This window comes from Macrobrachium nipponense, chromosome 9 (genome assembly GCF_015104395.2).
Source record: "Macrobrachium nipponense isolate FS-2020 chromosome 9, ASM1510439v2, whole genome shotgun sequence".
Taxonomy (NCBI): Eukaryota; Metazoa; Arthropoda; class Malacostraca; order Decapoda; family Palaemonidae; genus Macrobrachium; species Macrobrachium nipponense.
In genome coordinates, this window is record NC_061110.1 from 92,043,020 (window position 1) to 92,068,019 (window position 25,000).

The following is a 25,000-nucleotide window of genomic DNA, read 5'->3' on the forward strand; positions in this document are numbered from 1 at the left end:
GAACTCGCTGGTTGTTTTGAAAGCCTTTCCTATGAGGAGGTCCTACCTAATTGACACACTGGTGTTTACAGGAGGTCCTCCTTAATTGGCAACCACTGGTCCTTTTAAAGCTTCCTAATTGAGGAGGTTCTACTAATTGCCACGGCTGGCGTGGTGGAAAGCTTCCTAATTGAAGAGCGTTCTTACCTAATTGACACATTGTTGGTTTTTAGGCTTCCAATGAGGAGGGTTCCTACCAATTGACACCGGAATGGTGTTTGAGCTTCCTATGAGGAGGTCCTACCTAATTGACACACTGTTGTTTTAAAGCTTCCTATGAGGAGGTCCTACCTAATTGACACGCTGGCGTTTTGAAGCTTCCTATGAGGAGGTCCTACCTAATTGACACACTGTGTTTGGAAGGCCTTCTAATTTGGAGGAAGTCTTAACCTTAATTTACACCACCTGGTTTGTAAACCAGGAGGTCCTACCTAATTGACACAACTGGCGTTTGAAGCTTCCTATGAGGAGGTCCTACCTAATGACACCCCCAATTTGGTGTTTTACAGGAGGCTACCTAATGACCCCTCTGTTGAAGCTTCCTATTTTGAGGAGGGCTTACTATGAGGAGGTCCTCTAATTGACACATGTGTACAGGAGCGATTCGGTCCTACTAATTGACTCGCCCCTGAGTGTTTTGAAAAAAGTTTCCTATTGAGGAGGTCCTACCTAATTGGACAAATGGTGTTTTACAGGAGGTTCCTACCTAATTGACACCATGTTGTTTTTAAAGCTTCTAGAGGAGGTTCTACCTAAATTGCCACTGCGCAATTTGAAGCTTCCTATTTTGAGGAATGTTCCTTACCTAATGACACAATGTTGGTTTAAGGCTCCTATGAGGAGGTTCTACCTAAATTGAAACCAACGTGGTGGTTTGAAGCTTCCTTATTGAGGAATCCGTCCCAACCGGAAGGTGACACACTGTTGTTTTTAAAGTCCTATGAGGAGGTCCACCTAATTGACACCACGGTTGTTTTAAGCTTCCCATGAAAGTGTAGGTCCTTCCACAATTGACACACTTTGGTTTAAAGGCTTCCTATGAGGAGGTCTACCTAACGGGCACAACCTGGTTTGTTTACAGGAAGTCCTACTAATTGACACGCTGGTCCTTTTGAAAGCTTTCCTATTGGGGAGGAGGTCCTACCTAATTGACACAACTGGTTGGTTTTACAGGAAAGGTCCCTTACCTAATGACACGCTTGGTCTTGGAAAGGCTTCATATGAGGAGGCTAACCTAATTGACACAATGGTGTTTTAAGGAGGTCCTACCTAATTGACCACACTGTGTTGTTGAAGGCTTTCCTATGGAGGAGGTCCTACCTAATTTGACACACTGGTGGTTAAAGGAAGGTCCCTACCTAATTTTCCGACATACTGGTGGTACAGGAGGTCCTTCCTACCTAATTGACAACGCGGTTGGTAACAGGAGGTCCTACCTCATTGACATTTTAAACTGTTGGTTACAGGAGGTTCCTTCCCTAAATTGACACGTGGTGGTTACAGGGGTCCTACCTAATTGAACACGCCTGGTGTTTAAAGGAGTCCTAATAATTTTGACAAACGCTGGTGTTACAGGAGAGTCCTAATAATTGAACCTGGTGGTTACAGGAGGTCCTACCATAATTGACCACACTGGGGGTTACAGGAGGTTTTCCACAAAGGTCCACCTAATGATATACTGGTTGGTTCCAGGAGGTCCTTCCTAAATGACACGCTGGTGGTCCATACAGGGAAGGTCCTATAAATTGACACACTGGTGGGTTTACAGGAGGGTCCTACCCTAATTGACACGATGGTGGTTACAGGAGGTCTACCTAATTGACACGCTGGTGTTTACAGGAGGTACTACCTAATTGACACGCTCGGTGGTTTACAGGAGGTCCTACCTAATTGACACGCTGGTATTTACAGGAGGTCCTACCTTAATTGGACACGCTGTCTTGAGTTGAAGGCCCTATGAGGAGGTCCTACTAATTGGACACATTGGTGTTTACAGGGGTCCTACCTAATTGACACCACTGGTGGTTACAAGAAGGTTACCTAATTGACACGCTTGGTGGTTTACAGGAGGTCCTACCTAATTGACACACTGGTATTTACCTTTTGGAAGGTCTTACCTAGCCGGTGGTAAGGATGGTCCTACCTAATTGACACACTGCGTGGTTACAGGAGGTCCTACCATAATTGACACTGTCTTTTGAAGGCTTCCTACAAGGAGGTCCTACCTAATGACAAGGGTTGGACAGGAGGTCCTACCTAAGACAGTGTGGTTACAGGAGGTCCTACCTAAATTGACACACTGGTGGTTTACAGGAGTCCTACCCTAATGACACACTGGTACAGGGGGTCCTACCTAATGACACGCTGGTCTTTTGAAGCTTCCTATGAGGAGGTCCTACCTAATTGACACACTGGTGGTTACAGGAGGTCCTACCTAATTGACACGCTGGTGGTTACAGGAGGTCCTAACTAATTGACACACTGGTGGTTACAGGAGGCTCCTACCTAATTGACACGCTGATGTTTACAGGATCCTCCAAGGAAGGGTCCCACCTAACTGACACACTGGTGGTTTACAAAGGAGGTCCTACCTAATTGACACACTGGTGTTTACAGTAGGTCCTACCCTGAATTGACACACTGGTGTTTACAGGAGGTCCTACTAATTGACAAAAACTGTGTATAGGGGAGGTCCTACCTAATTGACACACTGTTTGGTTCACGGATGTCCTACCTAATTGACACACTGGTGTTTTACAGTAGGTCCTACCTTTAATTGAAACACTACTTGTGTTTGGACAGGAGATCCACCTACCTAATTTACTGCCACCTGGTGTTTGTTTTACCGGGAGGTCTAACCTATGACACTTACTGGTGTAGACGGAGTCCTACCTAATTGACACACTGGTGTTTACGGGAGGTCCTACCTATTTTTGAACCACACTGGGTGGGTTTTACAGGAGGTCCTACCTATTTGACACACTTTTTTGGTGTTTAAAGGATGTCCTACCTATTTGACACACTGGTGTTTACAGGAGGTCCTACCTAATTGACACGACTGTGTTTTTGAAAGCTTCCTATTAGGAGTCATACCTAATTGACACACTGTTTTTTACAGGAGGTCCTACCTAATTGACACACTGTGTTTGTTTTGAAGCTTCCTATGAGGAGGTCCTACCTATTGACTACACTGGGCGTTTTGAAGCTTCCTATAGGAGGTCCTACCTAATTGACACACTGGTGTTTTTGAAGCCTTCCTATGAGGGAGGTCCTACCTAATTGACACGCTGGTGTTTTGAATCGGAACTATGAGAGGTCCTACCTATTGACACACTGGCGGTTTTGAAGCTTCCTTATGAGGCGGGTCCTACCTTAATTGGAAGACTGGTGTTTTGAACTTCCTATGAGGAGTCCTACTAATTTGACACGCTGGGTGTTTTTGAAAGCTTCGCTATGTTTATGGGGAGGTCCTACCTAATTGACACACTGGTGTTTACTTTTGAATCTTCCTATGAGGAGGTCCTACCTGAGTGAACACACTGGTGTTTTTGAAAGCTTCCTATAGGCGGTCCATAACCTAATTGACAACACTGCCATTTTTTTGAAGCTTCCTATGAGGAAGGTCCTACTAATTGACATCAGCTTGTGGTTACAGGAGTCCTCCCTAATTGACACGCTGGTCCTTTTGAAGCTTCTTATGAGGAGGTCCTACTAATTGACACACTGGTGTTTACGGAGGTCCTACCTATCGACACACTGGTGTTTTGAAGCTTCCTATGAGAGGTCCTACATTGACACCACCTGTTGTTTAACAGGAATTCCTACCTAACTGACGACGGTGTTTTGAATCTTCCTATAGGATCCTACTAATTGACACACTGGTGGTTAAAGGAGGTCCTACCCTAAATTGACACGCGCTGTGGTTTTACGGGAGGTCCTACCTAAGTGACACGCTGGTGTTTTACAGAGGTTCCTACCTAATTGACCCACTGGTGGTTACAGGAGGTCCTACCTAATTAGGGTGACACAACTGGTGGTTACAGGGGTCCTACCTAATTGCCACGCTGGTCTTTTGAAGGCTTCCTATTGAAGGGAGGTCCTCCCCTAATTTGACACAACTGTGGTGGTTACAGGAGGTCCTCCCTAATTGCACACAGCCGGGTGGTTTTACAGAAGGTCCTTACATTAATTGACACGCTGGTGGTTTACAGGAGGTCCTACCTAATTGACACGCTGGTGTTTACAGGGGTCCTACCTAATTGACCACAAGGCTGTTGTTTACCAGGAGGTCCTACTAATTGGACACGGCTGGGGTTACAGGGGTCCTACCTAATTCACATACTGGTGGTTAAAGGAGGTCCACCTTAATTGACACGCCTGGTGGTTAGCAGTAGGTCCTACCTAATTGACAAACTGGTGGTTACAGGAGGGTCCTACCTAATTGACACAACTGGTTGGGTTACAGGGTGTCCTCCTAATTTGGACACCTGGTGGTTTACAGGAGGTCCTACCATAATTGACCAAAACTGCTGGTTTTACAGGAGGTCCTAACCTAATTGACACGCTGGTGGTTTTACAGGAGGTCCTACCTAATTGACACACCGGATGTTACAGAGGTCCTACCTAATTGAACAACGCTGTGGTTACAGGCGGGTCCTAACTAATTGACATGCTGGTGGTTACAGGAGGTCCTAACTAATTGACACGCTGGTGGTTACAGGAGGTCCTACCTAATTGACACGCAGGTGTTTACAGGAGGTCCCTACCTAATTGACACGCTCGGTGTTTACAGGAGGTCCTATCTAATTGACACACTGGTGGGTACAGGAGGTCCATACCTAATTGACACGCTGGTGGTTACAAAGGAGGTCCTACCTAATTGACAAACGCTGGTGGGTTTACAGCAGGTCCTACCTAAATTGACACGCCTGGAGGGGTTAATCAGGAGGTCCATACCTAATTGACACCGCTGGTGGTTACAGGAGGTCCGACCATAAATGACAACCGCTGGTGGTGGTTACAGGGAGGTCCTGAACTAACTTTGACAACGCTGGTGGCTTACACGACGGGTCCTACCTAATGACACGCTGGTGGTTACAGTGGAGGTCCATACCTAATTGACACGCCTAGATGGTTTACAAGAGGTCCTATAACTAATTTGACCACACTCGGTGGTTACAGGAACGTCCGACCTAATTGACACGCTGGTGGTTTACAAGGTAGGTCCTACCTAATTGAAAACAAACTGGTTTTTACAGGAGGTCCTACCTAATTCGACAAACTGGTGTATAAGGAAGGGAGGTCCTAACCTAAATTGACACACTGGTGGTTACAGGAGGTCCTACCTAATGACAAACTGGTTGCTTAAGTGCAGGTCCTCCTAATTGAAACCCTGGTGTTTACAGGTAGGATCCTAACCTAATTGACACACTTGGTGTTTACGGGAGGAATCCTAACCTAATTGACAACACTGGTGTTTAACGAGGAGGTCCTAACCTAATTGGAACCACTTCTGGTGTACGGGTTAACCTTCTTAGGAAGGTCTCCTAACCTAATTCGACACACTGGTGGTTTAACAGGTATGGTCCTACCTAATTTGACACACTGGTAGGTTGGTTACAGGATGGTCCTACCTATCTTTGAACACACCTTTTGGTGGGGGGTTTTTTTTTTTTTACAGGAGGTCCTTTACCTAATTGGACACAATGGTGTCCTTTTGAAGCTCCTATTTGAGGAGGTCCACCTAATTGACCAAACGGTTTTTTGTTTACAGGTAGGTCCCTACCTAATTGACACACTGGTTGTTTTGAAGACTTTCCTATGAGGAGGTCCATACCTAATTGACCACACTGGGCGTTTGAGGCTTCCTTTTTATCAGGAGGTCCTAACCTAATTGACACACTGGTTCTGTTTTTGAAGCTTTCCTATGAGGAGGTCCTACCCATCAAGTTTGACACACTGGCGGGTTTTGAAGCTTCCTATTGAGGAGGTACTTACCTTAATCTTGACAACACTGGGCGGTTTGAAGTCCTTTTAGAGGAAGGGTCATACCTAATTGAAACACGGTGTTTTGGAAGGCTCCTATGAGAGGCCCTCCCTAATTGCACCGCTGGTGTTTTGAAGCCTTCCTATGAGGAGGTCCTACCTAATTGACCACACGGGGTAACTGGCGTTTTGAAAGTCTTCCTATAGAGGAGGTCCTACCTAATTGAAAAACACTGGTGTTTTGAAGGCCTTCCTATGAGGAGGTCATACCTATTGGAACTCTTGTGTATACAGGAGGTTCCTACCTAATTGACCACACTGTGTTAAGGGAGTCCTAACCTATTGGACACACTGGTGGTACAGGAGGTTAGGTCCTACCTATTTGACCCACACTGGTGTGTTACAGGATGTCCGACCTATTTGACACACTGGTGTTTAAGGAGCCGTCCACCTAATTGGAACACACTGGTGCCTTTGAAGCTTCCGATTTTTGAGGAAGGGTTCCTTACCTAATTGACACACTGGTTTTTACAGGAGGTCCTACCTAATTGACACAACTGTGTTTTGAAGGCTTCCTATTGAGGAGGTCCCTACCTAATTGACATAACTGCGTTTTTGAAGCTTCCTATGAGAGGGTCGGCAACCTAAATTGGGACACACTGGTGTTTTGGAAGGCTTCCTATAGGAGAGGTCCTACCCTAAATTGGACACCCGCTGGGTTTTGAAGGCTCCTTATTTTAGGAAGGTCCTTACCTAATTGACACACTGGCGTTTTGGAAGGCTTCCATGAGGAAGGTCCTACCTAATTGAAAACACCTGTGTTTTGGAAGCCTCCTAATTGAGGAGGTTCCTACCTAATTGAACACGTTGGTGTTTTGGAAGTTTCCATGAGGAGGAGGTTCCTACCTAATTGACACACTGGCGGTTTTGAAAATTCCACATTTTGAGGAAGGTCCTTACCTAATGAAAAACACTGGTGTTTTGAAGCTTCCTATGGAGGAGGTCCTACCTAATTGGACACACTGCCATTTTGAAGCTGGCTCCTATGAGGAGGGTCCTTTACCTAATTGGACACACTGCGTGGTAAAGGAGACCGCCATACCTAATTGGACACGCTGAGCTTTTTGTTGAAGGGGCTTACTATTTTGAGGAAGTCCTTTACCTAATTACCACCACTGGTGTTTACAGGAGGGGGTCCTACCTAATTGACCAACCTGGTGTTTTAAGAACTTCCTAATTGAGGAGGTCCTACCAATGACACCTTGGTGTTTGGTTTACAGGAGGTCCTACCTAATTGACACACTGGTGTTTTGAAGCTTCCTATGAGGAGGTCCTACCTAATTGACACACTGGTGGTTACAGGAGGTCCTACCTAATTGACACGCGCTGGCGTTTACAGGAGGTCCTACCTAATTGACACGCTGGTGTTTACAGGAGGTCCTACCTAATTGACACACTGGTGGTTACAGGAGGTCCTACCTAATTGACACACTGGTGGTTACAGGGGGTCCTACCTAATTGACACGCTGGTCTTTTGAAGCTTCCTATGAGGAGGTCCTACCTAATTGACACACTGGTGGTTACAGGAGGTCCTACCTGATTGACACACTGGTGGTTACAGAAGGTCCTACATAATTGACACGCTGGTGTTTACAGGAGGTCCTACCTAATTGACACGCTGGTGTTTACAGGAGGTCCTACCTAATTGACACACTGGTGTTTACAGGAGGTCCTACCTAATTGACACGCTGGTGGTTACAGGAGGTCCTACCTAATTGACACACTGGTGGTTACAGGAGGTCCTACCTAACTGACACGCTGGTGGTTACAGGAGGTCCTACCTAATTGACAAACTGGTGGTTACAGGAGGTCCTACCTAATTGACACACTGGTGGTTACAGGAGGTCCTACCTAATTGACACGCTGGTGGTTACAGGAGGTCCTAAATAATTGACACACTGGTGGTTACAGGAGGTCCTACCTAATTGACACGCTGGTGTTTACAGGAGGTCCTACCTAATTGACACACTGATGTTTACAGGACACTACCTACCTAATTGGTTGACACGACTGGTGGTTACAGGAGGTCCTAACTAATTGACACGCTGGTGGGGGTTACAGGAGGTTCCTAACTAACTTGACACGCTGGTGGTTACAGGAGGTACTACCTCATTGACCCACCGCTGGTGGTTTACAGGAGGTCCTACTAATTGACACGCTGGTGGGGTTACAGGAGGTCTATCTAATTGGACACACTGGTGGTTACAGGAGGTCCTACAATAATTCGACACGATGGTGGTTCTTAGGAGGTCCTACCTAATTGACACGCTTTGGTGTTTTACAGGAGTGTTTGGTCCTACCTAATTGACACGCTGGAGGTTACAGGAGGTCCTAACCTAATTGACACGCTGGTGGTTACAGGTTATTGTCCTACCTAATTGACACGGTGGGGTTTGGACAAGGAGTTCCTACCTAATTAAAAACTGGACCACCAATGGTGTTTACAGGAAGGAGGCTCCCTAACCTAACTTGACAAGCTGGTGTCATACAGGAGGTCCTACCTTAAATTGGACCACGCTGGGTTTACAGGAGGTTCTTATCTAATTGACAACACATGGTGGTTACAAAGGAGGTCCTACTAATTGACACGCTGGGTGGTTACAGGAGGTCCTACCTAATTGACACGCTGGTGTTACAGTAGGAGTCCTACCTATTGACACGCTGGGAGTTACAGGAGGTCCTTAACCAATTGACACGCTTTGGTGGTACCAAGAAGGTCTTTTACCGACTTGACACGCTGGTGGTTACAGGAGGTCCTACTAATTGACACGCTGGTGGTTTACAGGAGGTTCCTACATAATTGACACGCTGGTGTTTACAGGAAGGTCCACTAATTGACACGCTTAGGTTGCGTTACAAGGAAAAAAAAAAAGTCCTAACTTAAGGGGTTGACACGCTGGTGGTTACAGGAGGTCCTACCTAATTGACACGCTTGGATCTTTGAAGGCGCCTATGGAAGGAGTCCTACTTCTTAAGACCACCATTGGTGGTTTAACCATGAGGGACCTAATAATTGACACACTGGTGGTTACAGGGGTCCCTACCTTAATTACCAACTTGGGCTGGTTACAGTAAGTCCTAAATAATTGACACACTGGTGGGTTACAGGAGGTCCTCCTAATTGACCACGCCTGGTGGGTTTACAGGGAGGTCCTACCTAATTGACACATGTGTATAGGAGGTCCCTACCTAATTAGCACACTGGTGGTTACAGGGAGGTCCTACCTAATTGACACACTGGTGTTTACAGATGGTCCCACCTAATTCTTATGACACACTGGTGTTTACAGGTTTAGATCCTACCTAATTGACACACTGGTTTTGTTTTACAGGGGAGAATCCTACCTAATTGACACACTGGTGTTTACGGAGGTCCTACCAAATTGCACACTGTTGGTTTACCGGAGGTTCCACCTAATTGACACACTGGTGTTTACGGAGGGGTCTACCCATAATTGACACACTGGGTGCCCGGTTAGCAGGAGGTCCTACCTATTTTGACACACTGGGTGTTACAGGAGGTCCTACTATTTGACACAATGGTGGTTCCATTTACAGAGGTCCTACCTAATTGACACGCTGGTCTTTTGAAGCTTCCTATGAGGGGGTCCTACCTAATTGACACACTGGTGTTTTGAAGCTTCCTATGAGGAAGTCCTACCTAATTGACACACTGGTGCTTACAGGAGGTCCTACCTAATTGACACACTGGTCTTTACAGGAGGTCCTACCTAATTGACACACTGGTGTTTTGAAGCTTCCTATGAGGAGGTCCTACCTAATTGACACACTGGTGTTTACAGGAGGTCCTACCTAATTGACACACTGGTGTTTTGAAGCTTCCTATGAAGAGGTCCTGCCTAATTGACACACTGGTGTTTTGAAGCTTCCTATGAGGAGGTCTTACCTAATTGACACACTGGTGTTTTGAAGCTTCCTATGAGGAGGTCTTACCTAAATGATACACTGGTATTTACAGGAGGTCCTACCTAACTGACACACTGGTGTTTTGAAGCTTCCTATAAGGAGGTCCTACCTAATTGATACACTGGTGTTTACAGGAGGTCCTACCTAATTGACACACTGGTGTTTACAGGAGGTCCTACCTAATTGACACGCTGGTGTTTACAGCAGGTCCTACCTAATTGACACACTGGTCGTTACAGAGGTCCTACCTAATTGACACACTGGTGTTTACAGGAGGTCCTACCTAATTGTCACACTGGTGTTTACAGGAGGTCCTACCTAATTGACACACTGGTGTATATAGGAGGTCCTACCTAATTGACCCACTGGTGTTTATAGGAGGTCCTACCTAATTGACACGGTGGTTTACAGGAGGTTCCTACCCCTAAATTGACCCCCACCCCCACCGGTTCCCCCCCTTACCAGGAGTTCCCTCCCCAACCTAAGTTGACACAAACTGGTGGTTGACAGGAGGAGGTCCTACCTATTTGACACAACTGGTGTTTACAAAGGAGGTCCATAACCTAATTGACACGCTGGTCTTTTGAAGGCTTACCTACGAGGATGGTCCATACCTAAGTGACACAACTGGTGTTCTTTTGAAGATTCCTATGAGGAGGTCCTACCTAATTGACACACTGGCGTTTTGAAGCTTCCTATGAGGAGGTCCTACCTAATTGGACAACACTGAGGTGTTTACAGGAGGTCCTACCTAATGAAACACTGGTGGTGTTTTGAAGCTTCCTATGAGGAGGTCCTACCTAATTGACACACTGGTGTTTACAGGAGGTCCTACCTAATTGACACACTGGCGTTAACTGGAGGTCCTACCTAATTGACACGCTGGTGTTTACAGTAGCTCCTACCTAATTGACACACTGGTGTTTTGAAGCTTCCTATGAGGAGGTCCTACCTAATTGACACATGGTGGTTACAGGAGGTCCTACCCTAAACTGACACACTGGTGTGACCAGGAGGTCCTACCTAATTTGACCACACTGGTGTTTAACAGGAGGTCCTACTAATTGACCCACTTGGGTTTACAGGAGGTCCTACCTAATGACACACTGGTGGTGTGTTTACAGGAGGTCTACCTAATGACACACTGGGTTTACAGGAGGTATAACCGAATTGAAACACTGGTGTTTACAGGAGGCCTACCTTACTTGGACCACACTGGTGTTTACAGGAGGTCCTTAACTAATTTGGACAAACTGGAGTTTACGGGAGGTCCTACCTAATTAACACCATGGTGTTTACAGGAGTTCCTACCTAATTGACACACTGGTTGTTTACAGGAGGTCCTAACTTAATGACACATGGGTGGTTAAGGAGGTCCTAAAACCTAATTGACAAAACTGGTGTTTACAGGGAGGTTCCTAACCTAATTGACACACTGGGTTGGTTACAGGAGGTCCTACCTAATGACACATGGTGGTTACAGGAGGTCCTACTAATGACAAACTGGTGTTTACAGGAGGTCCTACCTAATTGACCACAATGGTGTTTACCGGAGGTCCTACCTAATGGACACTGGTTTCTTTTGAAGCTTCCTATGAGGAGGTCCTACCTAATTGACACACTGGTGTTTACAGGAGGTCCTACCTAATTGACACACTGGTGTTACAGGAGGTCCTACCTAATTGACAAACTGGTGTTTACAGGAGGTCCTACCTAATTGACACACTGTGGTTACAAGGAGGTCCTACCTAATTGACACACTGGTGGTTTACAGGAGGTTCACCTAATTGACAGAACTGGTGTTTACAGGAGGTCCTACCTAATGGACACAGTCGGGTGTTTTAACAGGGGGTCCTACCTAATTTTGACAACGCTGGTCCTTTGAAGCTTCCTATGAGGAGGTACCTACCTAATTGACACAACTGCATTTTGAAGCTTCCTATGAGGATGTCCTACCTAATTGACCCAACTGGCGTTTTTGAAGCTTCCTATGGGAGGTCCTCCTATTGCACACTGGTGTTTTTGAAGCTTCCTATGAGAGTCCCTACTTAAATTGACCCACTGGTGTTTTGAAGCTTCCTATGAGGAGGTCCTACCTAATTGACACACTGGTGTTTATGGGAGGTCCTACCTAATTGACACACTGGTGGTTACAGGAGGTCCTACCTAATTGACACACTGGTGTTTTGAAGCTTCCTATGAGGAGGTCCTACCTAATTGACACACTGGTGTTTTGAACCTTCCTATGAGGAGGTCCTACCTAATTGACACACTGGTGTTTACGGGAGGTCCTACCTAATTGACACACTGGTGGTTACAGGAGGTCCTACCTAATTGACACACTGGTGTTTACAGGAGGTCCTACCTATTTGACACACTGGTGTTTACAGGAGGTCCTACCTAATTGACACACTGGTCTTTTGAAGCTTCCTATGAGGAGGTCCTACTTAATTCCAGCAGAACACCAGTCGAAAAAGTTCCTGCAGAGGAGACAGAGATGCCATCTAGCGGTGGATGGAAACAAGAGGTATAGAAGAGGTGAAGATGGATCAACGAGAAGACGATGCACCTTGTATTATGTCGCACTTGCAAAAAAAGAAGCACAAAAAATGTCCATTAGAGTAACAGTTATACTGGCAAATATGAAGTCTTCAAAAACATTACTTAAGAGGTAGACATAGCGACTGAAACTGTACAGGGTGTCCATAAGGTCCCAGTACCATTACAAGTACTTATTGCTCAGAATGGCACTGGGACCTTATGGACACCCTGTATATTTTCCATATGCCCAGAGAAGATAGTAGGATGGAAAAGATGGATAGAATAGAGAAATGAACTTTGAGGAAAGAGAGATTATCTCTCTCTCTCTCTCTCTCTCTCTCTCTCTCTCTCACACAGAACTGAAGGCCAAGGGACGGGTTGCGGAAATGGCCTGATCGAACCCCCCAACCAAAAGGAAATAAAGCGTACGAAAAAAGAAATGGAGAAAAGATTCGAGAGAAAAGTTGGAATTTGATCCAGGCGATGAAATGAACCCACCTAAGAAGAAGAAGAAGAAGAGGAATAAGAAGAAGAAGAAGAAATAGGAAAGGCGACAAGCCTCACTAACGCCAAGAAAAACAGAAGCATTACAGAAATGCAACTCAAGTTCGGAATTGGTGAAGAACATGAAAATATGTAAGCGACGCTAGAATACCCACCGGGATTGACGTGGTAGGCTCAAACAGGATTCATTCAGAATAAAGGGAAGGAAAGTCGCCCTGAAGAGAACAGTAATAGGATCCTAGAGTTAGAAGGAAGGGGAGGCAGGTTACGTGACTTGAAAAATAAAAGATCCAGTCCCCACGATGTTAAAGAAAGGCTGTGCATTCAAGCGTAAACGTCGAGTTGCCGTCCTTCTGTCAATTCATTCAACTTTTCTTTCAAAATGTGAGTTGAGTTGAATATAGAATTTAGGCCAAAGGACAAGCACTAGAACCAATGAGGTCACTCAACGCTCAAACAGAAATTGGCACTAAAAGTTTGAAAGGTGTAACGGGAGGAAAACCTCAAAGCAGTTGCACTGTGAATCAATTGTTAGGAGTGGCTGGGAAGCAAGATGGAAGAGAATAATATGAAAGGAGGCACAGTAAAAGGAACGAAAAGTGTTACTGCTAGGGGCCGAAGGGACAATGCAATGAACCTTAAGCAATGCTACAGTGCACCTCCCGAGGTACACTAATGGCACTACGCCCTTATTTATCAGACTTAAAAAAGTAACTTTTATTTTTATAAAATACGCAAATTTTTCTATACAATACGCACATTTTTAAAAAAAATAAGCAATTGTTTTTTTTTTTATAAAATACACTTCTTTTATAAAATACGCACAATTTTTCTATACAATACGCAAATTATATATATATATATATATATATATATATATATATATATATATGTATATATATAATACGTATTTTTATAAAATACGCAAAATTTTTGTCACTGACGGAGGTTAATAAACCAGACCGATTGTTAAAGAAAAATGAACGCAGTGCAGCAACTTCGAAAGACAGAAAGAATTAATAGGCTCTGACAAAACTCTCTCTTTCTCCTTGGCAGCATTACCTTGCACCCTCCCGCAACCCTTCCTCAATCCCCCCCCCCCCTCCCCCACCCCCCCCCCCCCCTCCCCCACCACCTACCCCCGACAAAGAGCTCTGAGAAGCAATCCGTGTAAAACACGCACCGGTATCATCATTATACAAGCTGAAAGACGCTCCACACGCAGAAGAGGGATATGGTAGGAAAACCTGTAATTCTATATTCCCTCACATTCCTCGCCACGCTCCCCCCCCCCCCCTAACACCCCCTCCGGCGCTTTCTTTGATGCGGTCTGAAGCTTTCTTTCTTTCTCTCTCTCTCTCTTTCTCCTCTCCTCTCCAGGGCTAAGTAATGGCTTTGTTGCTTAGCCTCTTCAGTAAGTGGTAGCTTTTACTTTGTATATGAGACGGTATGTATAAATATATATATATATATATATATATATATATATAGTATATCATATATATATATACTATATATAGATATATAATATATCTATATATATATATATATATATATATATATATATATATATATAATATATTATATATATATATCATATATATATATATAATATATAATATATATATTATTTATATATATGTCAATTCAAGCTACAAATGTCCTTTAATATCTAAATTCACTTTACCTCCCAAATGATATATTTCCATATATGTACCGAAGGGGAATTTTTTTAGTTGATAACAATTTCGTCCCCCCATGGGATCGAACCACCGTCCAAGTGGACGGGGACGAAATCAGGACAGTCAGTGACGCTATCCAATCAGCCAACAGAGACGCTATAAGTTCATATCGATTCTGACCTTACAAATCACCCTCGACCTCGGTGCTTTCGTAATTAGAATCGATATGGAACCCCGTCTACCATGTTAGCCAATTCGAGCATTTGACAGCACGTAGCCTTTTGTTATGAATAATTATCACATCGTACCGTGATCCATTTATATATCAATTCAAGCTACAAATGTCCTTTAATATCTAAATTCACTTTACCTCCCAAATGATATATTTCCATATATGTACCGAAGGGGAATTTTTTAGTTGATAACAATTTCGTCCCCCCATGGGATCGAACCACCGTCCAAGTGGACGGGGACGAAATCAGGACAGTCAGTGACGCTATCCAATCAGCCAACAGAGACGCTATAAGTTCATATCGATTCTGACCTTACAAATCACCCTCGACCTCGGTGCTTTCGTAATTAGAATCGATATGGAACCCCGTCTACCATGTTAGCCAATTCGAGCATTTGACAGCACGTAGCCTTTTGTTATGAATAATTATCACATCGAACCGTGATCCATTTATATATCAATTCAAGCTACAAATGTCCTTTAATATCTAAATTCACTTTACCTCCCAAATGATATATTTCCATATATGTACCGAAGGGGAATTTTTTAGTTGATAACAATTTCGTCCCCCCATGGGATCGAACCACCGTCCAAGTGGACGGGGACGAAATCAGGACAGTCAGTGACGCTATCCAATCAGCCAACAGAGACGCTATAAGTTCATATCGATTCTGACCTTACAAATCACCCTCGACCTCGGTGCTTTCATAATTAGAATCGATATGGAACCCCGTCTACCATGTTAGCCAATTGTTATCAACTAAAAAATTCCCCTTCGGTACATATATGGAAATATATCATTTGGGAGGTAAAGTAAATTTAGATATTAAAGGACATTTGTAGCTTGAATTGATATATAAATGGATCACGGTTCGATGTGATAATTATTCATAACAAAAGGCTACGTGCTGTCAAATGCTCGAATTGGATAACATGGTAGACGGGGTTCCATATCGATTCTAATTACGAAAGCACCGAGGTCGAGGGTGATTTGTAAGGTCAGAATCGATATGAACTTATAGCGTCTCAGTTGGCTGATTGGATAGCGTCACTGACTGTCCTGATTTCGTCCCCGTCCACTTGGACGGTGGTTCGATCCCATGGGGGGACGAAATTGTTATCAACTAAAAAATTCCCCTTCGGTACATATATGGAAATATATCATTTGGGAGGTAAAGTGAATTTAGATATTAAAGGACATTTGTAGCTTGAATTGATATATAAATGGATCACGGTTCGATGTGATAATTATTCATAACAAAAGGCTACGTGCTGTCAAATGCTCGAATTGGCTAACATGGTAGACGGGGTTCCATATCGATTCTAATTACGAAAGCACCGAGGTCGAGGGTGATTTGTAAGGTCAGAATCGATATGAACTTATAGCGTCTCTGTTGGCTGATTGGATAGCGTCACTGACTGTCCTGATTTCGTCCCCGTCCACTTGGACGGTGGTTCGATCCCATGGGGGGACGAAATTGTTATCAACTAAAAAATTCCCCTTCGGTACATATATGGAAATATATATTATTTGGGAGGTAAAGTGAATTTAGATATTAAAGGACATTTGTAGCTTGAATTGATATATAAATGGATCACGGTTCGATGTGATAATTATTCATATATATATGTATATATATTTAAGTTAAGTATATCTTAGTTTTACCAGACCACTGAGCTGATTAACAGCTCTCCTAGGGCTGGCCCGAAGGATTAGATATTTTTACGTGGCTAGGAACCAATTGGTTACCTAGCAACGGGACCTACAGCTTATTGTGGAATCCGAACCACACTATATCGAGAAATGAACTTCTATCACCAGAAATAAATTTCTCTGATTCCGCGTTGACCGAGCCGGGAATCGAACCTGGGACCGCCGGATTGGCAGCCCAGCTCGAAAACCACTCGTCCAGCGTGGAACTATGTATATATATAATATATATATATCTTTATATATTATATATATATAAATATATATATTTATATACATATGTATATACATATATATATATATATATATATATATATATATATATATATATATATATATATATGGCGTCCCGACGAAAGCCATTAGATCCGCCGTTATCCGAGGGACAAACAATTAAATAATAATAATAATAATAATAATAATAATAATAATAATAATAATAATAATAATAATAATAATAATAATATCCTTTATTTCAACTCGAGAAAAAAAGAATAAGATCTTATAGTAATCATCAAATTTATTTATTTTTTTTATAATTGAGCCGTAATCCTTTGTACAAAATGGCTAGAGCAGCTATGGGCAACATTTCCCCCATCCACAGGGAAGGATTGTGGTGGGGGAGGGGTGAGTGACCTCTATTGGAAAACACAATAAGCTCCTGTAATCTGTATTCCTAAGGTACAGGGGCTTCAGTAATCTCTGGAATTAAGGGTGTAATCCCCTTGGAAATCGTCCTCGAATCTCTCATATACAGAAGGGGTTTGTATGTATATATATATATATAATATATACTATTATATATATATATATATATATATATATATATATATATATATATGTATATATATATATATATATATATATATATGTGTGTATATATATATATGTATATATACACATATAAATAAGCAGAAGAACCACCGATTAATTCCCAGTACAAGGAGATTACTCATATCACATGCATTAAAACGCCCCCAGATATTTGACTCTCAGATTTTGCACAAATTTTCTCTTTTCTCTCTCTTCTCTCTCGTCTCTCTCTCTCTCTCTATCTCTCTCACACCACGCCTTTTCATCTTCTTCTCTCTCTCTCTCCATGGCCGTTCATCCTCTCTGGATGGACTAATAAGTCTTTGAGACATCCTAATCCTTGTAACACTCTCTCTCCGTGCCTGTTCAGCCTTTCTTTCTTTCCATGCCTGTTCATCCTTTCTCTCTCTCTCTCTCTCCATGCCTGTTTATCCTCTCTCTCTCTCCATGCCTCTTATCCTCTCTTTCTCTCTCTCTCTCTCTATGCCTGTTTATCCTCTCTCTCTCCATACCTCTTTCTCTCTCTCTCCATGCCTGTTCATCCTTTCTCTCTCTCTCTCTCTCTCTCTCTCCATGCCTGTTTATCTCTCTCTCTCTCCATGCCTGTTTATCCTATCTTTCTTCTCATGCCGTTTATCTCGTCTCTCTCCATGCCTGTTTATCCTCTCTTTCTCTCTCCATGCCTGTTTATCCTCTCTCTCTCTCCTGCCTGTTTATCCTCTCTCTCTCTCTCTCTGCCTGTTTATCCTCTCTCTCTCTCTCCATGCCTGTTTATCCTCTCTCTCTCTCTCTCTACATGCCTGTTCATCCTTTCTCTCTCTCTCTCTACATGCCTGTTCATCCTTTCTCTCTCTCTCTCTCCATGCCTGTTCATCCTCTCTCTCTCTCTCTCCATGCCTCATCATCTCTCTCTCTCTACATGCCTGTTCATCCTTTCTCTCTCTCTCTCCATACCTGTTTATCATTACTCTCTCTCTCTCTCCATACCTGTTTATCCATTCTCTCTCTCTCTCCATACCTGTTCATCCTTTCTCTCTCTCTCTCTCCATACCTGTTTATCATTCCTCTCTCTCTCTCTCTTGCACATTCCATTATGGCCACCAAATCCTCCTATTACCGATCTGCAATAAACGAAATTTCCCCAGAGCTTCTCCACCCTCCGTTATTGATCACCCCTCAGGTAATATCCTCCCACGATATTACCTGAGCGTAGAATATTAATAATACATAAGTCTTAATCATCTGCTTTTTTTTTTTTTTTTTTTTTGTAATATCGGCCTGGTCTCTTATTTCAAGTCTTGTTCTTCGCGTAGAGGAAGTGACTCCAACCTATGATGAAAATAACTATCTTTTTTATTTTCCAAGTTTTCCAAACCTATTTTTAAACTATTTTTTCGTTTTACTTTTATTACCCAAGATTTTCAAACCCATTTTATACTATTATTTTTTTTTCTTTTTGGTTTTCCTTTTTATTTCCCAAGTGTTTCAAACCAAATCTTAAATCATTTTTTTACTTTCATTTCCCAAGGTTTTCAAACGTATTTTTATAATATTTTTTTGGTTTTCCTTTTATTTCCGCCCGAGTTTTTCAAAACCACATCTTAAATAATATTTTTTGTTTTACTTTTATTTCCCAACTTTCCCTAACGCATTTTTTCTAAAATTTTTGGTTTTTATTTGTATTTCCCAAGTTTTTCAAACCAAATTTTTAAATTTTTTTTTTTTTTTTTACTTCATTTCCTAAGTTTTTCAAATGCATTTTTATAATATTTTTGGGGTTTTATTTTTATTTCCAAAGTTTTTCAAAGCAGATTTTAAATAATTTTTTTTTCAAGCTTTTCAAACCAAGTTTTTTTCATCATTTTCTGTCTTTTATTTCACAAGTTTTTTAAACCAATTTTTACATTATTTTTTGGTTTTATTTTTATTTGTATTTCCCAAGATTTTCAGGCCAATTTTCTAATTATTTATTTTGTTTCAATTTTATTTCCCAAGTTTTTCATAACAATTTTTAAAAATATAATTCCTTACAAAAGAAACAAACCAATAGATTCCTAATAATGTAGAAACTGCCAGAATAAAAATAAAATAAAGACGACGTCGAGAAGAAAAGTTGAAATGAAATCTACCTGAACAAAGAAAAGGAGGAAGAGTAACCAAAACCAAACGTGTAATAAAGAAAATAAAAAGTTAAATAAATCGAAAACGATTTGAGCAAAAAGGTAACGATGACTGGACAGACACATAGGTAACTAACTACATTGAATTTCTCTTAAGTCCAAAATAAATAGATAAATAAATAAACAAATAAATAAAATGACTGAAAGGCATCAGCATTAATTTTGGCCTTCAACATAAGGCCTGCGGAATTGGAATACAGAATTTAGGCAGGCCAAAGGCCAAGCTCTGAGGCCTATGAGGTCATTCTGCGGTGAAAGTGAAACTGACAGTAAGAAGGTTTGAGAGGCGTAACAGGTGGAAACCTTCGCAGTTGCACTATGAGGCTATCGTTAAGAGACGGTGAAAAGTATGATGGAAGACAAGAGAATACGAGAGGAGGTACAGTAAAAGGAACGAAAGGGGTTGCAGCTAAGGCCCGACGGGACGCCGCAAAGAACCTCAAGTAATGCCTACAGTGCACCGCGTGAGGTGCTTTGATGGCACTACCCGACTACCGTAAATTTATTTTATGCCCAAAATAAATAAACAAAAAGACTGAAAGGCACTGCCATTAATTGTAGGCGTAAAAAAATGCAAATTTCGAAAGAAAGACCACAACTGCAGAAATAGTCAAGAACTCTGCACTTAACAAACAAGCGTTACATATTCAATTGCGTTTCGCCGAATAAGTAATAACTGAGAGACCCACGAGCGAATTTCTCATCAAACACAAACCAGGACAGAAACAGCTATCAAGTACAGGAGCAGCAAAATCATTAGTTACACGAAGAGGAACATTTCGTGACCTCAGCATAACCATAAAACCTATTTCTGTTGGGCAATTATATAACGCGAAGCAGACGGGCATAAGTTTACGTATCTAAAATGGGTTGCATTTAAACACCTTATTTTTTTTATTAAACATTTTTTGCGGAGTTTTATATAAATGAAACGAAGACTTGCGTTAATTTACTACCCGATTTTTTTAATTGCGGTTTTTTTTTTTTATCAACATCGTCAAAATTTTCACTCATTTCTAGAGGCACTAAATTAGCATCGATGTACATTATTCAAGATTTGTTTAAAGTCTTCTAAAATATTTTGTAAGTATTTACATTCATTTCTGGCATTCTTTTCGACCATCTAAGGCTCTCCTCAGGTAGTTTAATTATAATACAGGGTGTCCATAAAGTCCCAGTACCATTACAAGCAACAAATTATATTTCAGGGTTCTACAAATATCAGGTTTTTCGTCATCCTTATTGGCTGTTTCCAGTTGTCATGTCTCACACAAATCATCTGCTACGAGTCACTTGTCCGTCTGTCTGTCTGTATGTGTGTGTGTCAACTAGATTCTGACACCAAAGGCGAAATCAATTTCCTCAAGAATTTTGTTGTCCTTTTTCTTATTACTTTTCCCCCGAATCAAATTGCCGTCATATTTCTTCAGCTTCTGCGTTTCCCCCTCGAGCCTCTCTCTCTCTCTCTCTCTCTCTCTCCTCTCTCTCCTCTATTCTTCCCATTCGAAGCTCCGTGTCACTGACATTTAATAACGGAAAATGAACGTTCCATCTTTCGAATATTATTACCTGAAAGAGTCTCAAACGAGAGAGAGAGAGAGAGAGAGAGAGAGAGAGAGAGAGAGAGAGAGAAAGGACGGCGCAGAATCAGTCAGCTCAAGAGCTTAAGCAATCACCGGTTCGCCTCGGAGTTACTGAAACCATGTTTCATCGCCTACGACACATTGAATAAAAATTGGACTATTTTTTTCTGTTTATTTATTTATTTAATATTCCTTCCACGCTCTCTTACCAAGACCAATTTGAACCTTTGACAGGAGATCGACGGCTGATTCCAACCGACTTCGCTCGTTTCCCAAAGCACGACAAATCTTATTTCCTTCGAGCTATGAAGATTGGGATCTCTCTCTCTCTCTCTCTCTCTCTCTCTCTCTCTCTCTCTCTCTCTCTCTCTATGGAAAGGCTTATACATGAAAGATTATCCGGCCCGAGGAAATTGCAAGATCAGAGACGCCAGCGAGTCTTTTAAAACTATCTGCTAGTACTAGGCCACAAACACTTGTGATACTTATCTTCAAGAGAACAGTCCTTAACGAATGAAATCGAATACGGAATTTAGGCCAAAGGCCTATCGCTGGGACCTGTGAGGTTATTCAGCGAAGAAAGGGAAATTAAGGGTAGAAATGTCTGAAAGGTGTAACAGGAAGAGGTAAACCTCGCAGTTGCACTATGAAACAACTGCTGTTATGGAAAAAAGAGAATATGACTAGAAGTACAGTAAAAGGAATGAAAGAAGTTGTAGCTAGGGGCCAAACAATGCCTACAGAGCACATCGTGAGGTGCACTGACGGCACAACCCCGCTTTACGGCACACAAAGTCTAAATGAGGTCTCCCAGCCCTAGACTCGAATGCCGAATGCACAGTGTCACGTAGACCTTTTGACTTTGGTTTTTGCCATCTTGGATATATTTAGGGAGAGCCACTGGTCAGCCATCATATTGCTATCGTCGACTGATACTGGCAAGGCTAGAAATTAAACATTTCTAAGACCCATGTATTAATGGGGTGGAATAGAATTGTAGTATAAAAAATTTAGGCCAAAGGCCTAGTGCTACGACCTGCGTAAAGGTTATTCAGCGCTGAAAGGGAAACCGACAGTAAAGGTGGTTTGAAAGGTGTACCAGGAGAAAATCTTCGCTGTTGCATAACGAAACAATTACAAGGAGAGGGAGAGAGACCATGGACGGAGGTCAGGTAGTATTAGTGAACTGGTGGTCTTCAACTGTCGTGAACAAACAGCACCGAAGATCACAGGCTGAACACACCACCGTTGCTCTACAGAGAAAAGGCAGGGGGAAAACTATCTAGATTCCTGTCCTGAACGCCATTCTCCTCTTCATTACCGCAGCTCGGTATAATATTCCCAAAAGGTATTTCTGAGCGTCGAGTTATTCCACAAACAGCACGTCCAACGTATTAAGTAAAAAAAAAGATATAAGAATTCTTATTCTGGAGAGAGAGAGAGAGAGCATAAACCTACGCTAACGGGCTATCAGATGGCCGTTCTAATTTATATTTGTACCCTCGAGCAAGTGTCATTTCCTTTATGTGGAAGCCACGGAATTATATATACCATAAAAGCATCACATGCACCACTCAGACCATTTACTTTCAATATATAACACGAACAGATATTATGTTTGGAACTACATACCCATATTATATAGCTCCCTTAACGTCAAATGTGATACTGGCTTTGTTCAATGTACCGATCTTGCAGCGTTTATGTACATCAAATATGAACTGTAATCGCTTGCATTTCCAAGCAGAAATGTGAAGTACAGAGTTATTGTTCGACTATTCATAAATCGAAACCGCCTCTATTTTAGACTTACACTGAAAACTGATTTTGTTTGTTTGTGAGGTGTTTTTACGTTGCATGGAACCAGTGGTTATTCAGCAACGGGACCAACGGCTTGACGTGACTTTCAAACCACCATCGAGAGTGAACTTCTATCACCTGAAATACACATCTCTAACCCTTCAGTGGAATGCCCGAGAATCAAACTCGCGGCCACTGAAGCGCTACACTGAAAACTGAGCACCCTATTTGTATTACGATTTCCCTCCCCCCAACCCTTATCAAAATTATTATTACGCCCTTTCCATCAAGTTTTCCTTCATTTTCATCATTCCCTTATTAACGACCGAACTCTATCTACCTATATCTTCTTACCTTTAGGATGATGGAGGCTAATGTTAATATACCACTTCCGAGAATTCAACTTGAACCTTCTTGAATCAATCCTAATTCCATCCATATATCAGGAACACAGTTGATGGCGAACTTTCCCCATTCCTGGAGATTTCATAAAAGATCGGTATAAAGTTGAGCGGCGGGATCCCTGTTCTCAAATCTTTTTTTTTATCGAAGGACTATCCATCTTGTCAGTTTCCCCTCTCCCATATGAATACCTGAAAAAATAAAAATAAAAGACGAGGGTAAGTCTTTTGACACTTTTAAATCTGGGTTTCATTTCATCCGGTCAGCTTTTTTTTTTTTTTTTGAGGTGGGGGAACTATTCGCTCCTGTCGAACGAAAAGGAGAGCTTTTATTTCCCCAAAACCATTTCTATATTCTTACCGTTGGCAGTTCTCCGAAGTGGTTTCTTTTAACGAAGGAAAAATGGGTGAAGGGGAACATAAGGCCTTTCTTGGAGTCGTTTATTGCTGGAAAAAACATCTCCCCTTACAATAACAACGGAAAAGACAATCGTCAATCGTTTATCATCTGGGGAGTTCCTCGATTCTTCGTCTGTCTGTGATCTTGGCTCGAGGGATGTGGCATAAATCGTAAGGAGCCAGCTGCAAACACATGTACGCACGCACGTACACGACAAACACACAAGGATATATCTATCTATACCTATACCTCTCTCTATCAACGCAAACACACACACACACACACACATATATATATATATATATATATATATATATATATATGATATATATATATATATATATATATATATATATATATATATGGAATAAGGGGGTCCCTGGCCATTTTTAAAAATACAATCTTATTTTTCTAAATATCTAAAATATAAAGTCTGATAGGACCAGTAAAAGACGTAAACAACGTCGTACTTATTTGTAAGGTAACATGGGGTCTACGTAGAGTACTATTTGTGAGGTAACATGGGTTTTACGTATATGGTAGTAAGTGCAGTTTGTCTCTTTTGAACGATAATCTTAGAAGTCTGCACAAGTATACATACAATACGAGGATTTTTATCGTTAAACTGAATGACAGTTCACGTACACATGAAAAACAAGGAGGAATACAAACTGAATGTACCTTCACAAAAATAGTAATGTAAATGAAAATGGTATCTTAATTCATTAGTCTAAAAATGCATGCGAGCAAATATTGATGTAATTGGGTAATTTAATTTTTAAGTCTATATGTAATATATATATATATAGATATATATATATATATATATACATATATAAAATATACATATATATATAATATATATATATATATATATATATATATATATATGTGTGTGTGTGTGTGTGTGTGTGTGTGTGTGTGTGTGTGTGTGTGTATAAACATTAGTTGCGGTATGATTTTTCTATATGTTTCGCCTGCAATTCTGCACCGGAATTGAACGCAACCCTGGTACATTTCTGTTATTTTTTTTTTTTATTCATTACAGTTTCGAACTATTTCTTATAAATCAACTGAGAATGGCGAGAACTAAACTGAATGAACTGACTCTCAGAGTACTCAGATAACCTACTTGTGATTAA

The 25,000-nt window shown here is 41.7% G+C and overlaps 1 protein-coding gene across 2 annotated transcripts in view; it reads right to left on the reverse strand.

Moving 5' to 3' along the window:
• LOC135218388 (axin interactor, dorsalization-associated protein-like) overlaps positions 1-25,000 on the reverse strand; it is a 379,405-nt gene that overhangs the window by 313,619 nt on the left and 40,786 nt on the right. For both annotated transcript variants that reach the window (XM_064254680.1, XM_064254681.1), the window contains one exon: positions 23,412-23,650. In XM_064254680.1, the coding sequence (XP_064110750.1) occupies positions 23,412-23,496 (85 nt within the window). In that variant the 5' untranslated portion in view covers positions 23,497-23,650. The remainder of the gene's footprint in view (positions 1-23,411; positions 23,651-25,000) is intronic.